General features: G+C 46.7%; 1 protein-coding gene across 1 annotated transcript in view; it reads right to left on the bottom strand.

Moving 5' to 3' along the window:
• CRIM1 (cysteine rich transmembrane BMP regulator 1) overlaps positions 1 to 25725 on the bottom strand; it is a 178140-nt gene that overhangs the window by 16901 nt on the left and 135514 nt on the right. Inside the window, exons 8-13 of the mRNA XM_037066568.1 lie at positions 25255 to 25383; positions 17280 to 17442; positions 14378 to 14439; positions 13025 to 13234; positions 9192 to 9407; positions 4342 to 4563 (exon numbers count right to left, since the gene is read on the bottom strand). Coding sequence (XP_036922463.1) covers positions 4342 to 4563; positions 9192 to 9407; positions 13025 to 13234; positions 14378 to 14439; positions 17280 to 17442; positions 25255 to 25383 — 1002 coding nt within the window. The remainder of the gene's footprint in view (positions 1 to 4341; positions 4564 to 9191; positions 9408 to 13024; positions 13235 to 14377; positions 14440 to 17279; positions 17443 to 25254; positions 25384 to 25725) is intronic.

Raw genomic sequence — 25725 nt, forward strand, 5'->3', positions numbered from 1 at the left:
GCTAACAAAAAAAAACCGAGCTCCCTTCTCTCTCTTGAGGCGGCATCCAGAGCACGAAAGGCCACTGAATCTCTGAGGTCTGTGGGCAAGGCGCGGCCTCACCCAGCTGCCCCACAAGCCCTTCGGAAACGTGCTGCTTCCCCCTTTCAGGGGCTGAAGCAGGCACGGCGCGACCTTTATGCTACGAGTGTGCAGGTCAAGGTCCGCCACCGCAGCTTCACTCAAACTAGTCTCATCCTTCAAAAGCTCGTCATTGGGATGCCCCCTCCAGGTCTTCCTCTTGCAGAAAGGCAGACAGGTGCTCTATTTAAAGTGAAAGACCAGAATTGATTTGATGTATGTTGCTTATAGCCACCTTGTTTGGGCTTAGAAGAGATATGGTGCCAATTTACGTTCACGTCGTGTAGACTGTTCACTAAGTACGTTCACCTGTGCAGACCACCAACGTCCGTGGTGCTTCAGCGATGCCCAGGATGGCACGCTTCTTCCTAGCGCACAGATGAGGCGACTGAGACACGGCTGCGTCGTGTCACCGAGACAAGTGGCGAGCACGAGCCAGAGGTGGGACCACAGCCCTTGGGCTCCAGAGTAAGTTCTCTTTCCAACACAAACAAGTTTACCAATTTAAGAAACAGAAGTTTATCATTTTAAGAAAACACCTTGGAGAAACAGCTGTGAAAAATCTTCCAATGATGATGCCATAACACTGCGGCCTAAAGATGGACAATGTGTTAATTCCATGGGTTGTGTATCTTAGATTAGAACTGCAACATTAAATACAGGGGCGGGCAAAAGTAGGCTTACAGTCGGAGAACAAATAAATACTACGATAGTTAATAAATGATAATTCAAGGTTACATTGTGTTTAGCATACTCACGACGGTAAACCTACTTCTGCCCACCCCTGTGCTTACGACGTTAGATTCCTGGGCTGAGTTAAAGGTGCAATGAGCAGCAGGTGTTCCGAAGGGACGGCACCTGCATTTATCTCTGAGAAAAGGCACCCAAAGAAACGAACAAATCTAAGCACAAAGGAACAGAATGCCACATTAGACTGACTTGCCATAAGGTGCAGGCATTGCCTCTATTAAGGAGAAATATTATTAATCATTTGCTGGTTGAAGATGAGTTCAGTATTGTAAGTAATTAGACAAAGCTGTTCACTTTTTAAAATTAACCATCAGTCCTCTTATGCCTGTGTTACACATCCTACTAGATTAGCGCACGTAATGTGAGGCCTTCACACATCAGAGAGAAGCAACACCACTGCACATTCGTGACTTGATCATTTAGCTGAAAGGCACACAAAACCTCCTAAATACACTACTTTTAGAGGGATTACTGCCTTTCATTTTTCTTATGGGAAGAGAGAAGAATACTTCACAAGGTGAAAGCAAGCATGCTTTTGTTACAGGGTTTTATCACAAGAAAAGAAAAAGTCAGATTAAAGGCAGGTCTGAGGTGTTCAGAGATCTGTGTCTAGCTGCTCAGGGAGCAGATTCACCCAGGGAGGAGATCCGCAGCCACAGTGCGGCCAGGGCTGCAGGTGGGGGTGAAGCATGTGTGATCCTGGGAACAATGATCTGGGCTAAGGAGGAGCTGGGTTCAATGGGAGAAGGCCTAAGACAGGAGATAGCGCAAGCACCGGTCTTCACCGCCCACTGGAGATACAGCAGGGTGCTTTACGACAAGCAAAACAAGGGCCTTTCCATCTTTTTCCTTTGCCAGGTGATCTCTGGAGGCTGATACAGGCTTTGCCGCTGAGGCACAGTAAGTGCCTGTAGGTGCACTAATACTGTGAAGCTCCATGCCTTCCTTATGGGGGACCACGTGGGTGGGAAGTTGTTAGGAGTGTGAGCCTGGAGAAAGGGAGGGAGCAAACTGGAGAGTCAGAAAACCCCACACCACGGTCATGAACTGAACTTGACTTTGCAGGCTTGGACACGGTGGCGGGGGAACAAACGGGGCAGGCTGATCTAACAAGGCTACCTGCAAAATAAGTATAAAGAATACAGAAGGGGATTCACGGCAATTTCAGTGCTAGAACAACACGTGCAGAGCATTAAGGTGAGTGAGTGTGAGGAGCAGCCCCACACAGTGTGCTCAGAAGATGTTAAGTGTCCCCAATATGTTCCCCTGAAGATAAACCACAGGTTCGTGTGATACAATTACACTTGCGTCAGTTAGGAGCGGGGGCAGGGGTACCTGCGGGGGGAGGATGTAGCAGAAACAGAATTCCCAGTACACCATTAAGAGCTTCTATGAGCCACAGTTTAGTGAAAGTGCTTGCAATTCAACTTAAAATCAAAATCACAAATTGGGACCAAGCTGGAATTTCCCTCCGTACACTAAAGAAGAGTTGTATTGTCTCAATGACGCAGAAATTGGGATAGGTGATGTAAAAGCCAAAAAAAAATTTTTTTTTAAAGCAAGGGCATAGAACACCATGACCTGCAGCTATCTTTTCATGAGTCTGAATGTCTTAAATTGGTTTTATGAGAAAGAGAAATGATTCATCATTATCATCTGGAGATAAATGTACTATCTGAGCAATGCACGAATTTATAAATGCGTCAGTTAAGTAGCAAAACACAACAGAAACTTTTACCTAAACAAAATAATCTGAGAACTTCCAGCATAGGAGCGATTCGCTGCTGGATCTCCCCGCAGAAGGCAACGTGCAGTCACAGGCCTCCTGGCCCCGGCCCCCCCACGGTGGGCCCAGGAACTGTCTCTTTCCAGATGGGCATTCTGACATTTCATTATGGCGATACTGGCTCTACAGCCTCCTCCCTCCACCCACAGGCCTGAAATAGTGGTCTTTTTATGTTAAATAAGTACAAAGGTATACCTTTTTAATAAAATAAAAAGGTAGACCGTTTATTTAGATCTTATTTAGACCCTAGGCAGGCTACTTTTCATAGAAATTTTGGTCAGCTCTTTGACAAGACCAGCAGCAGCTCGAAGTTAGACGTGTGCCTTGATGTACTTTTGGCTTCACTCAGGAGTTACAAAGCTGACAAGTGTCACAGCGGAACCCGGCGTCCCAGCATTGAAAGCTAGAACCCGCACAGGGCCCAGCTTGCCTGGGACGCTCCTGGTCTACAGCTGTGGTCCCGTCACAGATTACTAAGGGCTTTCATTGTACTCTCAAAAGCATCCTGGTTTAAGGAACAAATTATACAGATGGTCAACCTACTAAAAGAAAATCCAGAGTTTAAATATGAATTTAAATACTCTCAGACCATTACCTATGTTTTGTAAAATTCCTGAGAGCAGAAATTATGTTTTTAAAATATCTTTCTACTTTTTGTCTACCAACATGCAAAAGAAGACTCAGAGGAAGTGGCCCTCTGTGTGGAGGCCAGAGGTCACAGTCAAGGACAGGAGCTGTTCTGATAAGCTCTAGTCATGGTCACTATGCACCTGAGCACCAGTCAAGGGCTCACCCATGGGAACTGCTACAAAGCTCTGTGCCCAGACCATCTCTCCTTCTCCTCAGATACCTCCCCAAATATATGCCATGACTTGCATAGACAGCATGCAAAATTCTCCAACAAAAAATGCACACTACCAGCAATGAATACAGCTCACTACTGGACTGAGATACGTCATCGTCTTTCACTTGACTTTATGAGCTTTACCTGACACAAAAGCGATAAAGGAGAGCGAGAGCCTTGGGAGCAGGGACTGCGCCTTTATTAGAGCTGCCAGCTGTCTGAGCCTCGCCTTCTGGGCTCCAGAACAGCATCTGGCTTTTGTCCCCAGGACCGGTTTTCGTATGGATGCCAGGGGCTCATATACATATGTCCTCTGCTCACAAGATATACCCCGCCCTCCGGGTCACAGGAAGGAGAGGGCTGTCAGTTACTCGGGCCTCACTTTGTGTCCCTAGGCCCTAAAGATGGACAATGGTGTGGATGAAATGAAATCAATTAATCGCCTGCAGCTGAGGTTGTAAGTGGGCGATGAAGTTCGTATGTGGTGGTTAGTTGATGGCAAGGCAGCGGCGAGTGTCAGGTACTGGGTGCAGTGTGATGGGACTCAGGGCTTCGGTGTGGAACAAAGGACCGCTGTAAATATCGGGGTGACAGTTCTGGCCTGGGGAACCCTGACACGGCAGAGCAGCCCCATGGAATGCGACAGTGTTGTAACACCACGACATTCTGGGGGCATTTTATTCTTACTGCGTTTTAGCTTAGAAACACACCTTCCACATCTGGCCCCTGCCTGACATGCCGACCAGAAAACCAGATTTCAAAAATGCCAGTAGGTAAGTGGCTGTCACCGCAGACGCAGCGGCCCCAGGTGGAGACAAAGGGTTGCTTTCCTTGGTCTTACCTATGCAGTAGGGACAGCACTGGCCTTTCCTCAACACGGGCCTTTCACAGGACACTGATGGGCAAGACTCGGAGTAACAGCTGATCGCTCTGTTCATGCACACGCAGCTGGTACAAACATCAGGCTTCCAGGACTCCGCGGCCAGGAATATCTCCCCTTCGCTGTTTTTGCAGTAACTAGGCACGCTGTCATTATGGGGCGGGGAAGGCTGGAGAGGTGCATCTGAAAGAAAAAGAACAAGAGGTTGGTTGGGAGAAGAAGATGCTGCAGGCCCCCAACTGTGGGACGCGGTGAGTTTCACTGTCTCGAAGCAAGCACTCTCAGTCACGGTGGCTTTGTGTGCCACGCTCCTTAAAAAAAGTCTCAGTCTTGAAATGGCAAGTCTGATTCAGGCAGAATGCTGAATTTTAAAGCCGAACAACGAAAACCACAAAAGATCTGTTGCAGAGATTCTACCAGTCGCTTGCACAACATCCACTCTACTCTTCGCCCTTGGCTTAATAAAATCCTGATACTTGTGTGTGTGTGGGGAGGTGGGGTTGAGGACTTGAGTCACAGTGGGTATAGTCAAACTGGACAATCCTGCTCCTTGCTTTTCCAGTTTCCCCTGCAACTAGGGGTGGCCGTCACCTGGTTGTGGCCAGTGGGGCCTAGCAGCGAACGCAGGGATTTCTGGGAAAGCTTTTCCTTTCTGAAAAGAAGGGTGGAAGCAACGTTACTGCCCTCCTTCCACATTCTTCTTGTCTTGAATACGAGTGTGTTACCTGCAGCCGCACCTCCTTATCCCACCTGTTAAGAGAAAGGCCTCGACATCACCAAGACACTGGACTCATGCTGATAAACACCTGCCTCTGAGCATCTTGTAATGCATGGAAAAGAACGTCTGCCTGTTTGGAAACTGCAGTGGGGCTTTCTCTTGATTGCAGCTATAATAAGTGATCCTAAGCAAGCAATACCCAAATATTTTCACTGCCCCCGCCCTCAAACACCTGTATGTAATATTCCAACACTCAGGCATCCATACACATTAATGGCTGGAAGATGATGGGAAACTAAATCAGTGATAAGGATGCACCCACAGAAATCATGTCTGTCTCTCACCTAAAGACAGTGACTGGAGGCTTCCCAGATCTTTTTACCCCTTGAAACGGGAAAGGATGCTACCAGGAAACCCAGACTTCCCTTTGGGTCTGGTCTTTCACTGAAATTACAGGAAAACTGTAACTTCAAGCAGAAAAATGATTGGGACATACCAGAGAGAAATATGTTAGTGAGGTTGTTAGTTGAGCAACCTCATAACTCACTGATGAGAGAAGGTACTTCCAACCACCTTTGTGACTCGAGTCCATGACAGTCCTACCTAGCACACATCTATGAGACCTACGCTTCCCTAGTGGACACATGGCCATAAGAATGATCATTCCCTCCCCTCAGATTCTACTTCAGGAACTCGGCTATTTTCAGCCACGAAACAGAAATACCTGCGATGGACGTGCAGTTATCTCAGGGAGTCAGCAGTTCTCAATGACGCATGCCGTTCCACCCACCTTGTGAGCACACCCTGGGGCCAATAAGTTTGCCCTGACAATTACAGCCTCTTTGAGGAGCAAGGTTACTTTATTTTGGGCCCTGTCTGAGGGATGGAAGGAAGCCAGCACAACAAAATGGGCCCACACCTTTTCCTTCAACTGGTGTAACCACAGTACCTATTACCAGCCCCGAGGGTCCTACTGCTCCGAATGTGCTGACACATCCAAATGAGTCAGCGACTAAGACAGGATGACTTCCTCAGTGACCTCTCTGGGTCATCCATGCCCAGGAATTTTTTAAGAGCTTGACACGCAAATGTTTGCTCTGGCTGGAAATCAGGACAACTCACACTCCTTGCTGGGCTCTGCAAATTGCCCACAGGTTTCTGCAAGTTAGGATAGTTTTGTCCTTTCACGCAATGCCGGACCCCAAGTCCAAAAATTTAGAAGACGAAGCAGGGACAGCATCAACAATGCTATGAAATGACAGCTGAAGTGAGTGTCCTAGAGTCTGGAGGCCTCCTACCGGGGCCTGGAGAAGCCCCCAGACGACCCTGAGACGTGCTGGTAATGCTGCAGGGAGAGCTGGAGCTCAGATGTGGACCCTCTGGAGCCTTCTCCCCCAGGCAGGAGGAGACGCCTCGCCAGGCCCCGACTGCCCGGAAAGGTCCTTCGACCTACTGTTACTTCTTCTTTGGGCCTCTCTCCCTATGTTTCCTGCCCCAGAGATCCCTTCTTCATACTTCTGCTTCCAAATACTACCTCTTTTACTTTGCTTTTAGTGGGTCTCACGCTGAGGTTCACCCATTCTTTTTATTTCTGCTTTACTCGGCTCTCTCCCTTTTTCCCTTTGGTGAAGTATCATCACCTGTAAGGGTGTTCGATCTTCAGGAACCCACTTCCCGACCCTGACGCGCACCAACCGGGCCAGAGGAGAGGGGACGCTGAGGGACAGAGCGAATGGCAAGCCTCCCGGGAGACACAATGACCACGAGAGACGCAGCTCTGCAGGGGCTGCTCTCCTCCTGCACACGCACACTGCTTTTGGACCACCTTCGAATGCAAGTGCCCTAAGAGCAGAGATGGTGTTTCTCTGCAGTAGATGTGTGACACAGCATTTGATGCTGCTACTTGTTGACATTTACTGTGGCAGGAGAAACTAATGTTCTGCATTTTAGGGCTTTTTAATCTTTTTATCACTGTAATACAATTACGAAGGGAAAGTTCAGAAAGATCAACAGCATTATGGGGTGGTGACTGATTTTAAAATACAGATTCCAGACATGCTCTTCTTCACCTTGTAATACTGATGTATGAAACAAAAGAGATGCAGGGTTAAAAAAATGAGAGAAAGAAATCCTAATATTTAAAATGAGGGCTGTCACTTCAAGTTCTCTCTCAAAGTATGTACAAGGAAAGGCACCCCTGCCCAGGTGCACGTTTCCAAACGACAAGTCGAGCCAGCCATGCAGCGGTGGCCCGCCTCCCCCTTGCTCCGCTACAAAATGTGGGGCCTCTGCACATACGCACTTGCCTCGGGAGCCGGCTCTGAGCACTCGAGCCTTACCATTGAAAGGAGGCGCACTTTCAGGCAGCCCATCTTGGGGCCGATCTGAGTCTAGGCAGGGGCCCTGCCAGTGAATCTGGGCCACTGGTCACGGAGAAGTTCCTCCCTACCTTGGTCCCTCTCCTTTAATCACCCCTGTGTTTGCCCCCAGATCCTATACAAGTGGTACCAAAGGTACCTGCCACTTCCGTTTAAGCTTCCCGGGTTTTATGTGCTCTGAACGCTTCCCTTTAGGGAACCCTCTCACTTTGTCATTATTAACGTAAATGCAGAGACTGGATTGCCCGGCTATCCCTTTGGGTTATTCATTGCTCCACAGGACAGGAGTTGCATCTATTTTCATTAACCCGGGGATCTCCATGGCTCAGTACAGGCACTCCACAGTGTTTGTAAAAGGAATACGAATGGATGTAACTTTGTGATCGCCGGTGGAGCAACCACTCAGAGTGGTTTTTAGTAGGAGGACGGGAAATCAGGGTAATGGGCGATCGACACAGAGTCATCAGCAGGGTCGGCACCTGAACCAAACAGTAATAATGATAAATATATGGTAGAGGCTAGATTACACATATCCTAATGATGTAATGCGTATGAACGACTTCCATACCAGAAAGGATGCTGCACTAATTAAGCTTCTCAGATTGACATGCTCTAATACACCAAGGATTCGGTACTACAACGGCTGCACCTGGGCAGCAGTGCATGCGGGCATCAGTGAGTGTGTGGCCATTCCTGCAAGTCCAGCTGATGCAAGGGGAAAAGGACAGCCGGCACGGCCCAGAATGAGTCCGGACACAGACCATGCTGGATGTCATGACGGAGCAGGGGGCTCTGGCCAGCTGACTTGATAATCCAACGTGAAATAAATGGATTAATAAAATGCAAGAGTTGTTGTTTTACTGAGTAGAAATGCTCTAAGAATACATATTTAGAAGGGAAATGGTTATTGATTCAAATTGGTAAGATGAAAGATTAAGCAACAAAATAAAACTAGTGACCTGTCAACTTGATAATTTTACGTATACAAATTAGGTATCTTTTGGAAAAAAGTCATGCATTCTAGCGTTAATTTGAAGTGCTACTTTAGTTACAAACCAGTAACTTATGTTTAAAATGCTGACAAAATTTGATTAAATTTGTTTCATGACCATAAATTTTCCAGCTACGGCCAGATGATCTGAGAATAAAAAGGAATAAAACAATATTACTCTTCGCACATTCAGTGCTAGTCACTCAATTCTTTTGGGTATTAACTTATTAATCATCACAGGTTTGAGGGAGCAAGCATGATGTGTATTTCAGTGATTCCTGTTTAACATTCTCCAAGAATCTTCACCACCCTTATGTCAAAAACCATTGTTGGTATTATTTATCAGTAACAGCCCTTCCCATTTGTTAAAGGCAAAGGTGACTTTCAACATCAGCAAAATGGTCTGGAATAATCTGGTGCAGCAATTCCGTGTGGAGGAAGTCCTGCTGTGCCAAAGAGACGCAGGGTGAAGAAAACGGCAGAAACAATCACCTTTTTTTGTTGTTGTTGTTGTTCTAAAAGTCAACTCAGGTGCCTGGAACACTCACTTCACAAATATGTGGCCCCCAGAGGGGGTGAATTTAGAAAGCAGGCTGCCACGTGTTCCTGCCTGGGGGACGGGTGTTGGGACCCTCCCACACGGGGTTTGACCTGCTGGCCCCGCACAGTGACAAAGCTGAGTGGCAGCCCTCCTGCCGCGTGTGTCTGGCCTGGCACTGGTTACCTGCACACTGTGGGCAGCAGGAATCCTGGGTGCGCGAGGGGTTCTGGCAGAGCAGGGGCGGGCACACCTCGGTCTCACACAGCACCCGCCCGCTGTGGCAGGTGCACTGAGTACAGGAGTCTATGTTCCACGTTTCTCCTTCTACGAAGTACTCTCCCCCGGGCGCGTGGCAAATGGAGGGGCCGCTGAGCTCTGGCTTCTGCACCACGAGATCATCTGAGGAAGGACACAAAATCGGAGCATGAGAAACGGTTCGTCAGCAATCACACCAGTGCTCGGAGAACCTGGTGTCTGCTTTAAGGGACGGAAATGAACTGACTGTGGGCTGACTCACTCTGCTCTTAGCAAGAGAAGAGTGAAGGGAATACTCCATGCACCGAAGTAAACTGAAGGCAACAGCGGAAGAGTGAGCTTTAGGAAGATTCAAGCGGTGTGAATTTATCAATAATAATGAGAGAATCTCACAAGAGTATTAAATCACAGAAGAGAGAACTCCTACCCTAGAGAAAAGAACTAGAGCCTCTCAGGGGATCTCTGTGAAAATGTAGAAACTGTTTAGAATGAGATTTAAAAAATTTACGTGAATGTTTGCTATCGTGAATTTCCATGCAAAGTGCCCTACATGTGTTACTTCATTTACTCTTTACATCAACCTTGCGAGGTAGGTGCTGTTAACCTATTTTACATAGGAAGAAACTGAGGGCTCAGTATTAAGGGCAGACAGGGGATTTGAACCCAAGTCTATGTCCATACTGTGGACATGCCTCCAGGTTCAACACAATGTCCAACTGCTCTGTGCTCCGTCGTCTCCATTATCTCTGGGACCCTGAGTACGTTTACACTTGGAAATGAATCCTGCTGTTGAGCAGGCCACTCCCCAATCTAGGTCCCCTGCCAGCAAACTGAGCAGGAATGTTTTTGCAGAATCAAAGGTCGGAAAACCCTCACCTGAGAATAAACATTTGTCTGGCAAGAGCATCACGCAGCGAGGTGAATGCTCAGAGGCTGATGATGACTATGCTTTCTTTCCCCAGGGGAGAGGCGATTCTGGCTGCCTCTTGGTGAGGTGATAATGACAGAGAGGGAATTCAATGTTGACAGTGTCTAGAGGAACTGGGAGTGGCCCTGAAGTTGTGCTGAGGAAGTGAGAAGTATGAAGACGTTAACCAAACCCATGTAATCCAAATACAACAAGCATTTCAAGGAGGTGTTGACAGAGTCGAGCCCCACCGAGCAGCAGTCTGGAGACAACGCGGCGAGCGCAGGGCTGGCGCTCCGTGGAGATCCAGCCCCCGAAGACCCACCCTGTCTGTGCAGACGCCCAGAGCTGGAATCACCCGAGGGCTCCCAGGCTGTCATTTCCAAGGGGTGGCCAGCATGAGAGTCCACACTGATGAGGTGCAGCGAAGGGGGCGGACCTCCAGTTGAGGAGGTCACTGTTCATGCAGCTCCATCTCAGGGGAACTTGTAAGACTGCAACTTTGACCAAGCGGACATGCGACAGAAAACTGATGTCAGCCGAAGCTGATATTTGTGAGCCCCTGGACCAAGGCTTCCAGGGAATGAGGAAAGTGGAGAGGAAGGCGAAAGGAAAATGGAGCTGGGGCGAGCTGACAAAAGTGCCTTTCTTGTGGTTTACAGAGAAAGCAAAACACTGTTCCAAAGAGCATCAAAACACTAATGCTGGAAGGAGACCCCCTTACTGCTTTCAAAGGGACGCGGAGAAGACGGATGTAATCTGCCCCTCTAAAGGCTGGGAGAGAGAGGTGGCCAGAAGAGAAATGATGCTTGCTGGTCTCTTTGCTAATAACTCCCTTAGCTCTGTGTATGTGCTGGGTACCTCGAGGCAAAGCACGAGAGTGGCCAGAGAGACGGAGCTAGAGGAGGTAAAGTAGAGGGTGAGAAAGAGAGTGAAAAAAACTAGAAAACAATATCGTTTGGTAAATCTTCCATCAGAAGAGTTTAGGAGCTGCTCGCTTAGCTCGGCCAGGGGAGGGAGGGGCCAAACCCCAAATCCAGCTGATTCTTGAATGGAGAGGGGAGAAAATATTCTTTAAGGCAAGAGTCCATGAATGCAGCTGTTCTAGGGTCTCCAGGCAGAAAAATCTGTAGGTGACAAATCACTCAAACAAAGATACTTGGAGACAATGTGTCTATGCAGCCATACACAGGGGTGGACCAAAGTAGGTTTACAGTCGCAAATCTGTGAGAGTTTATTCTTGTGTTTTTCTTCATTACTCATTGTATTATTTATTTGTATTATGTACATTTTTTGTCCACTCCTGTAGAGCAATGTACAACATATATGTTTTCACACATGCGCCCACAATAACACGGCAGTAACTGGGTGTGCGTGTGTCTGCATTTGCACTTACCACAGCTCTACAACAGAGGACACTAGCTTTGGCTCCACTAACTGTCAGTCCCTAAGCCAACCACCTGCTCTGAGAACATCTCTGCCTTGCCACCAGCCTGACCCCGCCTTCAATGAGGGTGTGTGTTCAGCAGAGACCCAGGCTCGGCCCGCACTCCATGACGCACTGGGGCTTCTGATGGAAGTAAGGGGTGTCTGCCGGAACACGTTTTTCCTTCTCCGAAGAGTCAACACAGAGCTTTGTCTTGTCAGATTGCTCGTTTAGCTTCTGCTGCAGTGGACAGGAGTGAGTTTTCACTGGCAAAACACGTGTACAAGGAAATGGTTTCAATGCAGAGCACATCTGCCCAAATCATGGGAAGAAATGGAACACAGTGCCCTCTGCGGCCTGGTCCTTTACAGGGGCCCCGAGGGCTGCCTGTCACTTGGATCCTGTAGACACGAGGAGTGTAGAATCGCGGAGCTGGAAGAGACGTGCAGTGTCCCCTGCCCACTCAGTTCCCCACTGTGTCCACCCCAGAAGTGGACTGGTCCAAGGGGAGATGCGGGACCAAGGCGGACTAGGGGGAGAGTAACCATGACTCCAAAATCTGACAAGTCCATTTCGACTCTAAAAGAAATCTGATGTAAGAATGGGGAACTTCCTTCTCCCTAGCTTTCCAGCGGCCATACTACTGGGTAAAAGACCTAATCTTTGTTTGCCAAACGAAAAATGGTGTAAGTGTATTTTTCCCCAACGTAAAGCGGCCTGCACAGAGGAAGAAGTAATGGATACAGAACTGATGAGCTCTTTGGATGCCAGGCACTAGGTGAGGTATCGTAATAATACTGTTACTGGCAACCCGAGGTCAGACCCCCATGAGTTCTCTCAGTTCTGCTCTTCTGGAAACTCATCTTGATGACCATTATTATGATTTTAAATGTTTTGGATGTTAGGTCACTTTCAATTTCTCTGTTTGGCAAGAACGCCACAGGTCCATTAATTTAAAAAAGAGCAATAGCTACAGACTTCAGTCATCCCCTCCATCTCCGAGATTGCTTTATAAATAATAAGCTTTTATGGAATAAAATTAACACCAATCTCTCAATTAACTGTGATGTTCAGCCTTACTACCCTCTCCATAAAATAGAGAAAGGAAATTTAAGTACATGCACTTATAAACCTTTACACAAATGTAGTTCAGAGACCGATGTAATTGAGTGCACCATTCAAAAATTAGTAGTGTTGAGAAGTTTAGAATTTTCTTTGGCCATTGGCTAATAATCTGTAGCACCTGGCTGACTTTGTGGCTGTTGCTGACAAACGCCAAGAAGAACTGAAATGTGTTCCAGCTCGTCCCCCTGCACCTCCCCCACTCCCGTCCCTGCCTAGAGCCACCCGGAGCCACCAATGGGACCAGACCCTGCTAGGCAGAGATGATTCGCTCAGGGAACACGCACGGCAACAGCCCACTTTTACCTGAGCAGGATGGGCAGCACTGCCCCGGCCGGATGGTGGGGCTGCTGCAGGCAGGCACCGGGCAGGCGATCAGGGCGCACATCTCCCGCCCGTTGTGACAGTAGCACTCTCGGCACCCGTCGTGCCAGCTCTCCTGGTTTTTGTGAGGGTAGCCATCCATGGACAGGCAGGTGCCCGACAGGATGGGCGACTTGGTGGACGCGGGGACCTCTGCACAGACAGAAGGCAGCCTCGGTGAAGATGCAGCTACTGCACAGGAGACATAGCCTGCGGTGTCCTCACAGGTGACACCACCCAGCCACCCAAAGGCACGCCTACAAAAGATGGCTCACGCATGGAAAAAACATAAGTTTCTACGCTCTCAGTTTTGAAAAAATAAAAATAGAAAAACCCTTGCAAATATATTTCTCTCCTACTGGTGGGATTATAGTTGAGTTTTACTCCTTTCATTCAACTTTCTCATTTTTATATAATAAACAAGCATTGACATCCCAGCAAATGTTACCCACATATTTCATATATGCAGAATAATCACTTCAGAAGTCACCCAGTGGGAAAGTCCTGGGCTCCCACCAACTAATGCAGTTGCGTCTGCAGAACAATGAAAGCAGTGACTAGATTTTTGTTTATTTTGACCCCTTAAAACACCATTCAGGTGGCAACTGTCCACCTTTGAAAACACACAGAATGAACTCCAGGGACCTTTAATGGCTTCATCTGTGGCTCTTGCTGCTGACTAAAACACAGTGGGGCAGGCAGCCGGGCTGGGTTGGGGACAAGGGCGCTGCTGGAGGCGCACACTGTCTGGCGTCAGGACCATCCCCCGAGCGGGAGCAAAGCCCCAGGAAAGCCCCAGATGAAAGGCACCCTGGGGTTCGCGCCTACACACAACGACAGGCTGGCATGTGCTCACTGAGCTGCAGTCAAAATTCTCATGGAAGCAGGGTGACCAGAAAACATGAGCAGACTGCTCAGCCACGCCCAGCTCGGGGGGGGGGGGTGCAAAGGGACCTTCGCTGTGTCCGTTGTAGCCTTCCGCCGGGGACAGAGGGGAACCAGGGAGGTCAGGATAAAAGTGCTGGAGGCTAAAGTTCCCGAGACAAGTGAGACTGACGAGCCAAGCAGTGATTAATTTGGTCAGTGCACTTGTCTGTTACAGGCTTATCATAACTTCTGTTGTGAGCTTTTATCCTATTAAGAGAGGGAGAGGGATGGTCCCCCAGAGAGGGACATTTGTGGTAGAGTAGACAGCAATCACTGAAATTGTGTCATTTACATAACGTCCTTCTGTTCTTTGTTGCTGGGTCCCTGGGTGCTCTGGGGGTGGGGAGAGGGTCACGCCTTCACACTTACCTCTGCAGGGCAGCTCTGGGCACTTCCTACAGCGACAGATGTCACAGCCGTGCTTATTCTTCCTGGGTTAAGTGAAATTTTGTCAGAGGTCAGAAAAATCCAAAAGTCTTCAATGACGCCCAAGCACTCAGACCTAAAGGGTCCCTGAAGTGATATTGTTACTAAGCAGAATGACTTGACTTTTGCTCTCAAAATCTCCTGGGGCCATGTGTAATGAGCTCCCTGTGGCCATGACCCGCCTCCATCCATGGCCAAGGCTGAGAGTTGCTCATGTGCTTCTGGGATGTAAATGTCAAAATCCCAGGAACAGGACTGTTGTATTTAATTAGGAAAAGTGGTCCCACAACCTAACAGGATGGATGTGCCACTCTGTGAACGGGCTGGTGATGGATATATTGGTGGTCAGTGTTGGAGGCCAGCACTAGGGACAAAGGTCCTGCTTTTGTATGGGCTATAGGCTTCTTCATTGACCACGTGCTCTGAGAAATTTCAGTAAAATGTTGATGAGAAATCTACTGAAACTTATAGGAGGTGGAAGGAGTTAAGGACCTACAGAGCTGGGGATGTGACACGAACGAAAAGGAATAGAAGCCCTGAGTGGTTCCACACTCCATGCCCAGCAGTCACTTCGTCACTTGGAAGAGAGCAGCAGCTGAATGAAACACGCTCCATCCACGGGGGGAGACGGAAGTGGGTGGGGGTGGGGCACAGGGAAAAAGAGGCTGGCTCAACTTTTCTTCCTTAAGTAGGCTAGAGTGCCTATGTTTTGTGCTGACTGGAAAGATGATTTTAAATACATAAGAATACATTTATAAATTACGTGGAGATTTTCTGGACAAAAAAAATTGCCAATAATTTTTTTTTCTGAAAAAGAGGTCACGGCCCATGACAAAAGGAGAGCGCCCTTTCCTTGGTTTCCTGCTCACTGGCCGCAGGACTGACCCCTCTCAGACTCACACTTCCTTTCTGCGAGGGCTTATGCTGTTTACCCTCAGGTTTCACCATCCCTTTAGCCCTAAGTGGCAATAGAGTGTTCAAAAAAAAAAAAATCCTTGTTCTTTCACATCTTGGGCAAAATTAAGAGGCTCTAGAAAAAGCCCTACAGGAAACCCCTGGGCCACCACCTGCATCATCACTGCTACTGCTACGGTCTGCTAGGTAAAAGGGTCTCCTTGTTTATTTTAACACAATAAGAACAAAGAATTAAACAAACTGTACACATGTCTTACACTATGTGATTTTCAAGACCTATCAAGGCTTTAACTGATTTGTTTGCTCATTTATTCATCCATCCACGCACTGCCCCCCCCCCCCCCTTCTTGATGCATTTACCTACAGGAACACTCTACTCCACAGGCGGGTGCAAGGAGTCCCAACGGCCGCCTTCGACCCCACCCGCCCACGTGGTGTCTGGCCAAGGTTTCGCCTTCCGATTGCTGCCCTAGCTAGTGCAGCTGGAGAGGAGGCTACTGTTCTAGCTAATGCGGTCCTCAGTTCTCCTCTGTGGTCAACCTGGTCCTCCCTGAGTGTGCTTACTGACAGGAATACAAAGTGACACCCACAGTCCTCTAACACAGAGGTCCCCAACCTTTCTGGCACCAACAACTGATTTCGTGGAAGATGATTTTTCCATGGGTGGGGGGAGGGAGAGACAGGAGGCAGAGCTTAGGCAGTAAGCGAAGCTTCTTGCTCTCCCCTGTTCACCTCCTGCTGTGCGGCCTGGTTCCTAACAGGTTGCAGAGGGAGGGATGTGGTATGGCCCAGGGGCGGGGGACCCTGCTCTGAGAGATTTCTCACTGAGATGAAGACTGGACTTGAATGCAGCCTTCATTCCAAGCTATAGTAATACTGTATCAAGTAGTTGTAGCTACTGTTATGATAATAATTCATTCTACATTACTAGTTAAGCTAAGAAATATGTATTTATTATTGGCATAGTATTCATATTTTAGGATTAAGACCAATGATTTACTTGGGAAACTTTTAAGATTAATGTCCCCATTTTATGCAATTAAAATTAAGACTCTCCATTCCCTTGCCAAGCTGGCATTTCCAAGAAGAATAAAAATGACGACTTTAATAAGATGGGCAGGATATGACGGCTCTATGTCCCTTACTATGAGTAGTGCATTATAAATACGTCAAATTGCAAAGGCAGAACTAAAATGGAAGGGAACCAAGAAAGGAATGATAATATACTATTCTGCCAGGTAATTTTTTAAGGGACCAGCCTGATACAAAGGCAGGGACAGACGCTGACACGGACACTGGGGAACAAATGTGAACTGTCTGTTCTGGACTGTACTGCCCCCGACCCCGGGATAATCTGACTTTGGCATATGGGCTCTGACTCAATCAAGGGTATTTGAAAACACAAGTCATGGTCCTTATCTTCATAAAATCTAGTGCTACCTACAGAGATAAACCATTATAGACTACGGACTGGTGCCCAGGCCAGATATGAAGGCACGACAGGTAAGAACGCTCGGTGCTGCAAGTGCGTTCCTGTCAACTGACCTTAACAGCGGATTAAATACGTCATTACCAAACAGTCCCTGGGCAGTAGCGAAGGGTACAGCACCTCCACAACCGGGGCGTGACAATTCCACTCCCCCCGCAGTGTCCCAGGGCCCCTGCGTGGAGAAGTCCCCTAGAACAGGCCCCGAGAGTCTCGACAAGGCTCTGGCCCATCTTCCTAGTGGAGAAGAGTAAAACCTGACTGTGGGGCCACCATCCCCTCCCTCCTTTCTCAGTCACCCGACAAAACGCACACAGACATTCTGGACTCAGTGTCTCGTTGATTCATTCGCAAAGACACGAAACAGCTAACGAACACAGGCACAGACGTTTCGCCAAGTCACAGCCAAGGAAGAACAGATGTTCGGAATTCAGAAATACGTACTGGTATCCAAACGGACAGTCCTTGTCACAGTCTGTGAATCTGAACCTGCACTTCTTGGGCCGAGGGCGGCACGAACAGATCTCGCAGTTGTGGTCGTCCGTGAGGAAGCCGAAGGGGCAGTCCAACGAGCAGCCTTGCTTGAGGCCCCTGCACAGCTCCTCCCCTGCGGAGACATGCGACATGCGCCTTGCCAAGCGGAACCGGGCAGAACCCATCGACGCTTCGGCGCCTTCCCCTGCCCTCCCGTTCTCCACACGTGTGCATTTCCCAGCTCCGCCTCAGCAACAGGAGTGGGTGAAACGCACAGGTGATGCTATTTTGTGGTTATCCCAACATAACTCCACGTTCTGGGTAATATGCAAAATAAAGTCCAACGCTGAGAACTCGATTTCTGAAGTACATACTTTTTATTGTTGGTCAATTATGGTTTCCCAATTTCCCTGCCATTGCTCTGCCCTGCTCCGCCCACCCCTCTCCCTCAGTCAGTCCCCACCCTGCTGCTGTCCCCGTCCATGGGTCCTTTATAAATCTTCCTTAACTAGACCCTTCCTCTTCTTCCCCGTTATCCCTCTAATGGGGCTGGTGCATACTGATTGCGGTGTGGATGAAACTGATATTTTTTCATGAAATTTCTTCTCGCTAGTCACCTGAAACTACTAATTACCATGTACTGATAAAATGTGAGAAGTAGAAACTTACACCTAAAATTTCATTATCTCTTTTGTCACCACCGCATGACCATAATAATGCATGTTCCTAAATGTTCACACGTGTTTGCTCTGACAAGTTTCAGATGTTACCATGTAACCCCTGCATACTACATAATGAAGCCTAAAGGATTTCTTACCCTTTCCTTAAAAAGTTCATCTCCTACAACATGATAGCGAGTGGTTCATTTAGCTCTTTCTCTCTCTCCTGGTGGCCAATATCCAGGTATATGGATATCCTCAGTTAAACGACTAAAGTATACCCCTGCCAAAGAAATATCTAATTGACATTTAACACCCCCCATTTGAAATGCTCGGAGTGGCCCCTATGGGTCAGGTTTAACTTACTAGTTTAGAGAAGAAAACAAAGAAGCAATGGTGACTGGCAGAAGAAACTACCAGAAATATTAGTTTAATAGAAGTCTTCTAGAAAGATTTTAAAAGGCATAGTATAGGGGTGAACCGCATAAGACAGAAAATAACAATGCTAGGTAAGGAGAGCATGCTTGGTGATGGAACTTGTCTAAATTAACCACGGAATCTGCCAGGTACTCAAATTCTGACAGTGAAGGTATGACCACGTTTGATCATTGCTCTGCAGGGATTAGTGAGACGGGATGCAGAGACTACTGCTGGCGAACTAGTAAATTAACCTTTACTTCACCTGGACATCCTTGAAGCAAAATATTATAAATAATGCCTAGGTTACTGGGAGAAGCACAACTCACTTGTCCCTTCCGCACACATGTCTTCTCATCTAAAATTAAACCTTAGCTACAATGAATAGGTAAAATGAGCTTATGTTTTACATTAATATTTTAAGATGGCATCTCTCATGCATCCTAGCTGGCAGTGCTGGAATATTTAATTTGCTATCTTTTAAAAAGGAAAATGTGATTTATGGTATAATTTTCTACTTTGTCATTACCATGAACCTTTCGTTAAACGTACTTAACATAACCTCGTGGGTCTGTGTTACACTGGGAAACAGCTGATTACTTATTTGCATCCTTAAAAGCCAAATTCTAAATGTCTCATCTAAAAATCTGTAATTTTATGACTTGAAAGGTCACCTTTTTTCATCTCTCCCCCGTGACAAGGAGGGAGAAGACTTGCTAGCCCCATTTCTTTAACACTGAAATCCAAGCTGAGAGCCCATTTCTCTGTTGCGCGAACGTTTAAGGCACAGCACCAAGCAGATTAGGTTGGGAAACAGACGAATTAAACACACTCTGAGGACTTTCCGGAGTCCGCATCCCTGGGCATTAAATTCCTTGAAACTTTGGAGTCTCACCACCTTTGTGCCTTTATTTTTCTAGTCCTTTAAAAAAAAACACAAGTGTTTCCATAGATCTTAATCCACAACAGGCTTCAATATTCAGCCTTAAAGAAAACTGTTGCCTCACCAAGTTTAAAAAATGTGATTAAAAACTAAATTTGCCTTCCACCACCTCTGCTTTGCAATAGAAGAGACTGTCAAGCAAAGGCTGCTGCTAGAACAAACGTTCGAGGTGTTCAGGGACAGCAGCCAGGCCACGCCACGCAGGGTGGGGTGCTGCAGTGCTGCCCCGTGGGCACGTCAGCACGCTAGGGGCTCGGCCTGCAGGGTCTCGGCCTGCAGGGTCTCGGCGTTCCCAACAGAAGGGGCTCCAGGGCAGGAACCCCTTTTCTGTATCCATGCAGTCCCGGGGTTGTCATGATGCTTAGCAAGGAGGGAGTGTTCCATGAGTACTTGCAGAATGAACCAATCAACTAATGTTCTAGTTAATCACTCCTGCACTCTCATCAAGGCTTCCAGATTAACAGGAAAATAACAGCATAAAAAAAAGACTTACTTCGGTAGTATTGAAAAGTTTCTGAAATACTGTAACAATTATGGGCTTTTTCAAAAAAAAAAAGAAATGTACCATCAAGGCCAACAGCTACATAAAGAGAAGCACAGACAGATCAGAAGCACGTTATTCACAGATGGGTGGGGGGGAATATAAATTTGTTTGAAAAGCTTTGGAACCTCACTCAAGGCAACCAAAGAAAGAATGGTGGCTTTGGGTTCAGAATTGTTCAGCATTTTGACTTTCCTGTGATCTGTAAATGCTTCCTAATCCATAGGGGGAAATTATCATTGAAGGGAAAGTGAACTCTCTCCTCACTCTGGAGGAAAAGAGACGTTGGCTCCCAGGCCAGGGGGTGGCACAGCCGTGGCAGGCACCATCCATTCACACTTCACTGCAGGTGAGCACCCTCTGGCTCACACCGAGCACAGTGTCGGCAGGGTGGGGGAGGGGGGCGGCTAGAGTTTGGCTGCCCTTCCTCTTCGCTGCACACTTCCCTCTGGGTCTGGCAGTGCCCACCCACCTGCTCTGACAGGTAAGAACACCAGGAAGTGCCTGAAGCTAGTAAATAAAGAAATGCAACACTGTCAATGGTGGTCCCGATCGAGACCCTGATTAAATGTTTGATCGGAGTTACAGCGACATAAAAAGCGGGAAGCCTTCCTCCCTCTATTTGATGCCACAACCCCCTTTAGATGCCTGGTTCATCTATGTTCAGATCTATGTTCCCCGAAAAAGGCCTTTTCTTTCTGCTACCATTAACTGTCTACATCTTCACTGGTTTCTAGATGGAAACATTTTTCATTCTAGAATTAAAAGATATTAAAAGTGGAGACATCACAAATAGTCCAGCGAATCGACTTGACTTAAAGGTGTAGAAAATAAGATGTCAAAGGATGAATGGTATTTAATTTATATAAATGTCACTTACGACATATAGCTCATATACTAAGCTGAAGTCTGTTTAACAGCAGCAAGTATTTTTGTTTAAGAAGTAATGTTATTAATAGCTTGTACCAATAGTGTGAGGTTATCAGTATATTATCCAAATGACTTGTTTCATTTTTGTTGCTACTGTACTTTCTTAAACATTTTCCACATTTTTCTTTATTCTAAATATGCCCTTGAGAAAAGGAGTCAGGGATAATTTAAATTTCTCTGTAGTCACTGGATACAGTACTTTGCTTAGCAGGGTTATAAGAATGGTTTTTGTTATAAGTTGAAACAAAAGAATCCTCTGTCACAGCTTCCATGTGCTTTGAAGGGCATGTTCCTTACTGGGTTTTAATTTCGGTCTTAAAAGTGATTGTGTATCATATGCTTGATTATGTTGCAGTACCATTACAACACACTAGCATATTACCAACATTACCAACACATTCACTACACTAATGAAGATAAGGTCCATTTGGATATTTCTCATATTCCTAGTGCCTGGCAAACAGTAGGCACTCAACAAATGCTAGATGAATGGGAGACAAAAGTGAATGAGTAAACCACCACCCAATGAACAGGAGGAAAAAAATTTATTCTGGGGCTAATCTTACTTCTAAGAAATCTTGATGCCAGGCTGTCTACTTAAACAAGGTATAATCCTGCCAGAAAACTTAAGTTATCGACGGTCAGGACCATGGCAAGTACAGCAGGCTTTTTGGTGGGATGCAGAAAAATGATGTTTGGGAGAAATGTGGACAAAACCACGACTCATCAAGTAGCTGCAATGGGGAGAAGAACACACTTTCACGCAGTCCTTCACGACACAGAACTTCCTTTTCCCCAAAACTGGGTGAAAGAGAACGAGAGTATTTGAGGGTTCAAATGAAACGTAACAGGAAAGTTGTTTGCGTGAGTGCCCTCAGAGGACAGGAAGAACCGAAGGCAGGCTGGAGTAGGAACAAAGGGGGAGCTGGGGACTTTCCTCGGCAACTTGGGCTGACTCAGAAATGGATGTCATAAAACAGCTATCGTGGGGCATAAACAACTACCATATGCCAGTGAGTAGCGCTAGCTTTGCACACATTCATCTAATCCTCAAAAAATAACCCATTAGTTAGGGGTTGTCATCTGCCCTTCCCAGATACAGACGACACAGAGGCCCAGAGAAGTAAAGCCACTTGCTGTGGTGGAGGCCAGTCAGCGTGATGCCAGAGCCTGGAAGAGGGTTGGGTCCCCGCCGCCACAGGAGGCGGGGTACTTCGCTTTAACTGGACTCCCCTCCCGAAGGTGTGGCTTCCAAACCTGTCCGATAATCAGGACCTCGACTGCAGGGCTGAGAGCAGAATGCTCCATGACTAGGCTTCCGATGATGAGGTCAGACGGAGAAATTCCACCTGGTGTTTAATTACACTCTTAGGTATACGGTGGCAGTGAGTAAGAGAACAGAAGATGAACCCAGGTTGAGAATCTCAATGTGAAATATGGTTACATGGTCAGAACGGCGAGACTTCAGAGAGTATTTCAGACAAGAAAGATGTCCAATGGCATCCCTAGTTCTGATGGTTCCCTGCTCATTCACACACCAACAGCTGCTGAGCACGGAGAGTGTGGGCCGGGGAGATGGGTCAGCCACTTCCCTACTCTGGTCTAAACAAGTGCTCAGATTCTCCTACGGGACCAAAGCACCCTCATAATAGAATATACTTTCGTGAGTTATAGAACTTGGCTTGAAATGATATTTCATTAGTGTGTCGGGTACAATTTTTTTTTTTTTTTTTGCATAGGGCAGCTCTTTTAATTTATCTAACTTTGTGGCATTAACACCTACTACAGTAGCTAGAGCTCGGCAGATGCTTATCTACACCAGGCAAAGGAAGAAGAGAGGGGAGAGGGAGGAGGGAGGAAGACTAGCTAACCCTGCAAATAGATAAAATTTGCAAAGAATAAATGGCTAATAAAAGTTTGCATGTGAAAAAAATCATTGACAAATGATTTCTGTCAGTCTCCTGTACATGTTTCTTTCTACACGTTAATGAAATGGAGCTGCAAACAGGTGGTACGCATGGACATTCCTTTCATAAAGCCAGAATGCAACAGTAACACAAAGACAGGCAGAGCAGAATTTTCCGAATAGTCCCAACTCGCAAAATGCCAGTGGTAGGTCTTAGACTTGCTTTGATAACTGAAGGGAGACTGCTTCTTTGGACTTAACTACAAAGGGCTCACTGCGAAGGGGTGGGGGTCTTATGTAAGCACGATCGTGGGGCCAAAAGATTCATAACAGCAAAGCCCACGTGAAGGTGGCAGGTGGGGTGATTAAAAACAATGACATCTGTATTTTTAGACATCAAAAACTTCAGAAAAAAAATTGGGGTGCCCTCCCATGATCAGAAAGGATGTGTCGCTCACGGGAGATAAGGAGGATTAAAATATAAATGCTTCCTGGTACAATCACTAATTATGTGGCTGTCAAAAAACAAAGTTGGCCATTTATGTAAACCAATGTGCCTGCCAAGGCAGCTCCCCTGTGGACTGGGTTCCCAGAGGGAGCTATAAAAGGCAGACAGGTGCATGGCAGGGACTGGCCTCCTGGGAACAGAAACAACTGGTTGGAAGGTGGGACAGCCCGGGATGGCTAGAGGCTTATGGGAAATGTAGAGACGGCAATCCCCATGGTCACGTTTATAAACTTGGGTTTAGCACGAACTCCATCATGCAAATGGAGGGATGACAACATGCAATTAAGAAAGCCAAATTACTCGACTCCTATTTTGTATTTCTCTTTCATATCAAAATATTCTTACAACAGAGAGGACTGAATAATGAAGATTAAGACGAATAGAAAGTGCACAATAACAGATAAATTGGAAAGTGAGCACCTATTTGCATTAAGTAATTCCAGGTCTCTGAGCCCAGGATAATTACACCCAGAGGCTCACAAAGAACCTGCTTATTATAGAAGCATTGTCTATGTTTAGGAGAGACCAGAGAGAATGGAGAGTGAGTTCAGAAAACTGAAGGAGGCCAAGGGTCAATTAAAAAAAAGACAAAGGATTCTAAAACTTCAGAAACTAAGCTTGACATTCACAGCGGAAAATTCTGCAGAAAGAATTGCTAAACATGAGGTTTGTGACATTTAGAAAAGAGAGCCAGGACCACCAGGAGCCAGCCTAGGCTCATGAAGAACTAGCCAGACCCCAGTAACTGCATTTTAAATTTAAAATGGGCTTCCCAGCAAAGGGATGCTACAAAGACCATATATTTTGACTGCAGATAAGATACGGGTCGAATGTTTCAAGACTCCCACGTGGAGATGGAGGTGACATGTTATTAGCTGAATGACTCCCCCAAGGGAGTGAGATTTACGTCCACGGTCATTTGTCAAGAAGGTCTTTGGGTCTACAGGAATCTGTCCTGCATTCTGTATGACTTAACTTCAGTTCAATGTGTGAGATGGGGACATTGAAGTTATGCTTATTTACTCTAAGCTGGAGGCCTAGATGAGGTAGGAAATCATATTTTCAAGATTTAAAAATATCCCAACTAGTTGGAAAACAGTTTGAAACTCTCCAGATAATTTCTTGGTAAATGTGTCCTTTAGGTCATTAAAAAAAAATTCAAATGTTCAAATACAGAAGAGATGAGAACCAGCTAACGGCAGTGACTGCGACAAGAAGCACCCCGGGTCCCAGCCGCTTGCACAGTCCGTGTGAGCCAGCAGCAGCATGCAACTCAAAGGGCCCGTGCGAACTTGGACCGCGCCGCAGAGCTGCGCTGACTGCAGCACATTCTGGAGCATCTGGTTTGTTGCGGGGCCACGCCTGAGGGCAAGGACATCCTGTAAGTGTGTCAAAAGATGGAAAGGACCACAAGAGTCCTAGAAAGTGTACCACCTGGGGAACGCCTGAGGGGAATGAAGATATGTATTTTCAAAGTAAATTTGAATCAGGGGAATTTGACATCATTTTACACATGAAGGACAACGGTGTTCCATGTGTATGTAGATGAAATGTCACAGACTCTATCAGGTTTCAGAGGTCATGCCTTGGGGGCCTGACTAGAATCCACGTGGAGGAAAGCAGGGGTCAACAAAGTGAAGCACATGCTAAGGATTATGACAGCCACACACGGAATGTGACGCCCTCTGTGTGGGGGACCTCCTTGTCACGGAATGACCCCAGCAAGGTTATGTTAAAACAGGGCAGTTACAAATATGTCCTCGGACCTCCGAGGGCTGTACCCAGGATGCAGCTGGCTATGCAGGAGCATCTGAATACACAGGAATGAAGATGAAAACCAGAGTAAAGAAGCAGTTTGTTTTCCCCAAATGACAGCCTATTTGTTTGTGTTGAGTACAATTATTTTCTTCTTCTTTCAGCTTGCTAAGGGAATGCCATGAACAGAAATGCAAAAAACATTCCATCACATAGCATGCTTTGACAATGTCATAGTAGGCTCGGGGGGAAACCCCCCCCCCAAACCAGTCTTCTGTGTACTTACTGCTCTTGCACTGACAAGTCTGACAACCACTGCTGTCGACGCTGAAGCCGTAAACGCAGTCCTGCTCGGTCAGACTGCAGTTTGATGACTCCCCACATGTAGGCGGATCAATTGTGATGTAGGTTGGCTCTAACCAGAAAAAGAGAAAAAACAAATCAATGAAACATATGATTATCTCTAAGATGCCACTCAGTCTCTGAAATTCCACACTGCCGTCAATTACAAAAACTAATAAATTTTCATCAAATCTCGAAATTGTACACTTGCATGTCTTTTATTGAATTTATTGGGGGTGACAATGGTTTGTAAAACCACACAGGTTTCCAGTGTACAAGTCACTAACACATCACAATGTCTTTAACTCCTGGAGAAAAAAAAAAATCTTTGTATTATTTAGATTTTTTGACAATCCAAAAGCTCTACTTCTTCATGCTTGAGCCTCTGAAGCACTTTTTGCTACCCTCACACAAT

The sequence above is a fragment of the Sturnira hondurensis genome, unplaced genomic scaffold, assembly GCF_014824575.4.
Source record: "Sturnira hondurensis isolate 20B ecotype Veracruz unplaced genomic scaffold, ASM1482457v3 Scaffold0016663, whole genome shotgun sequence".
NCBI lineage: Eukaryota > Metazoa > Chordata > Mammalia > Chiroptera > Phyllostomidae > Sturnira > Sturnira hondurensis.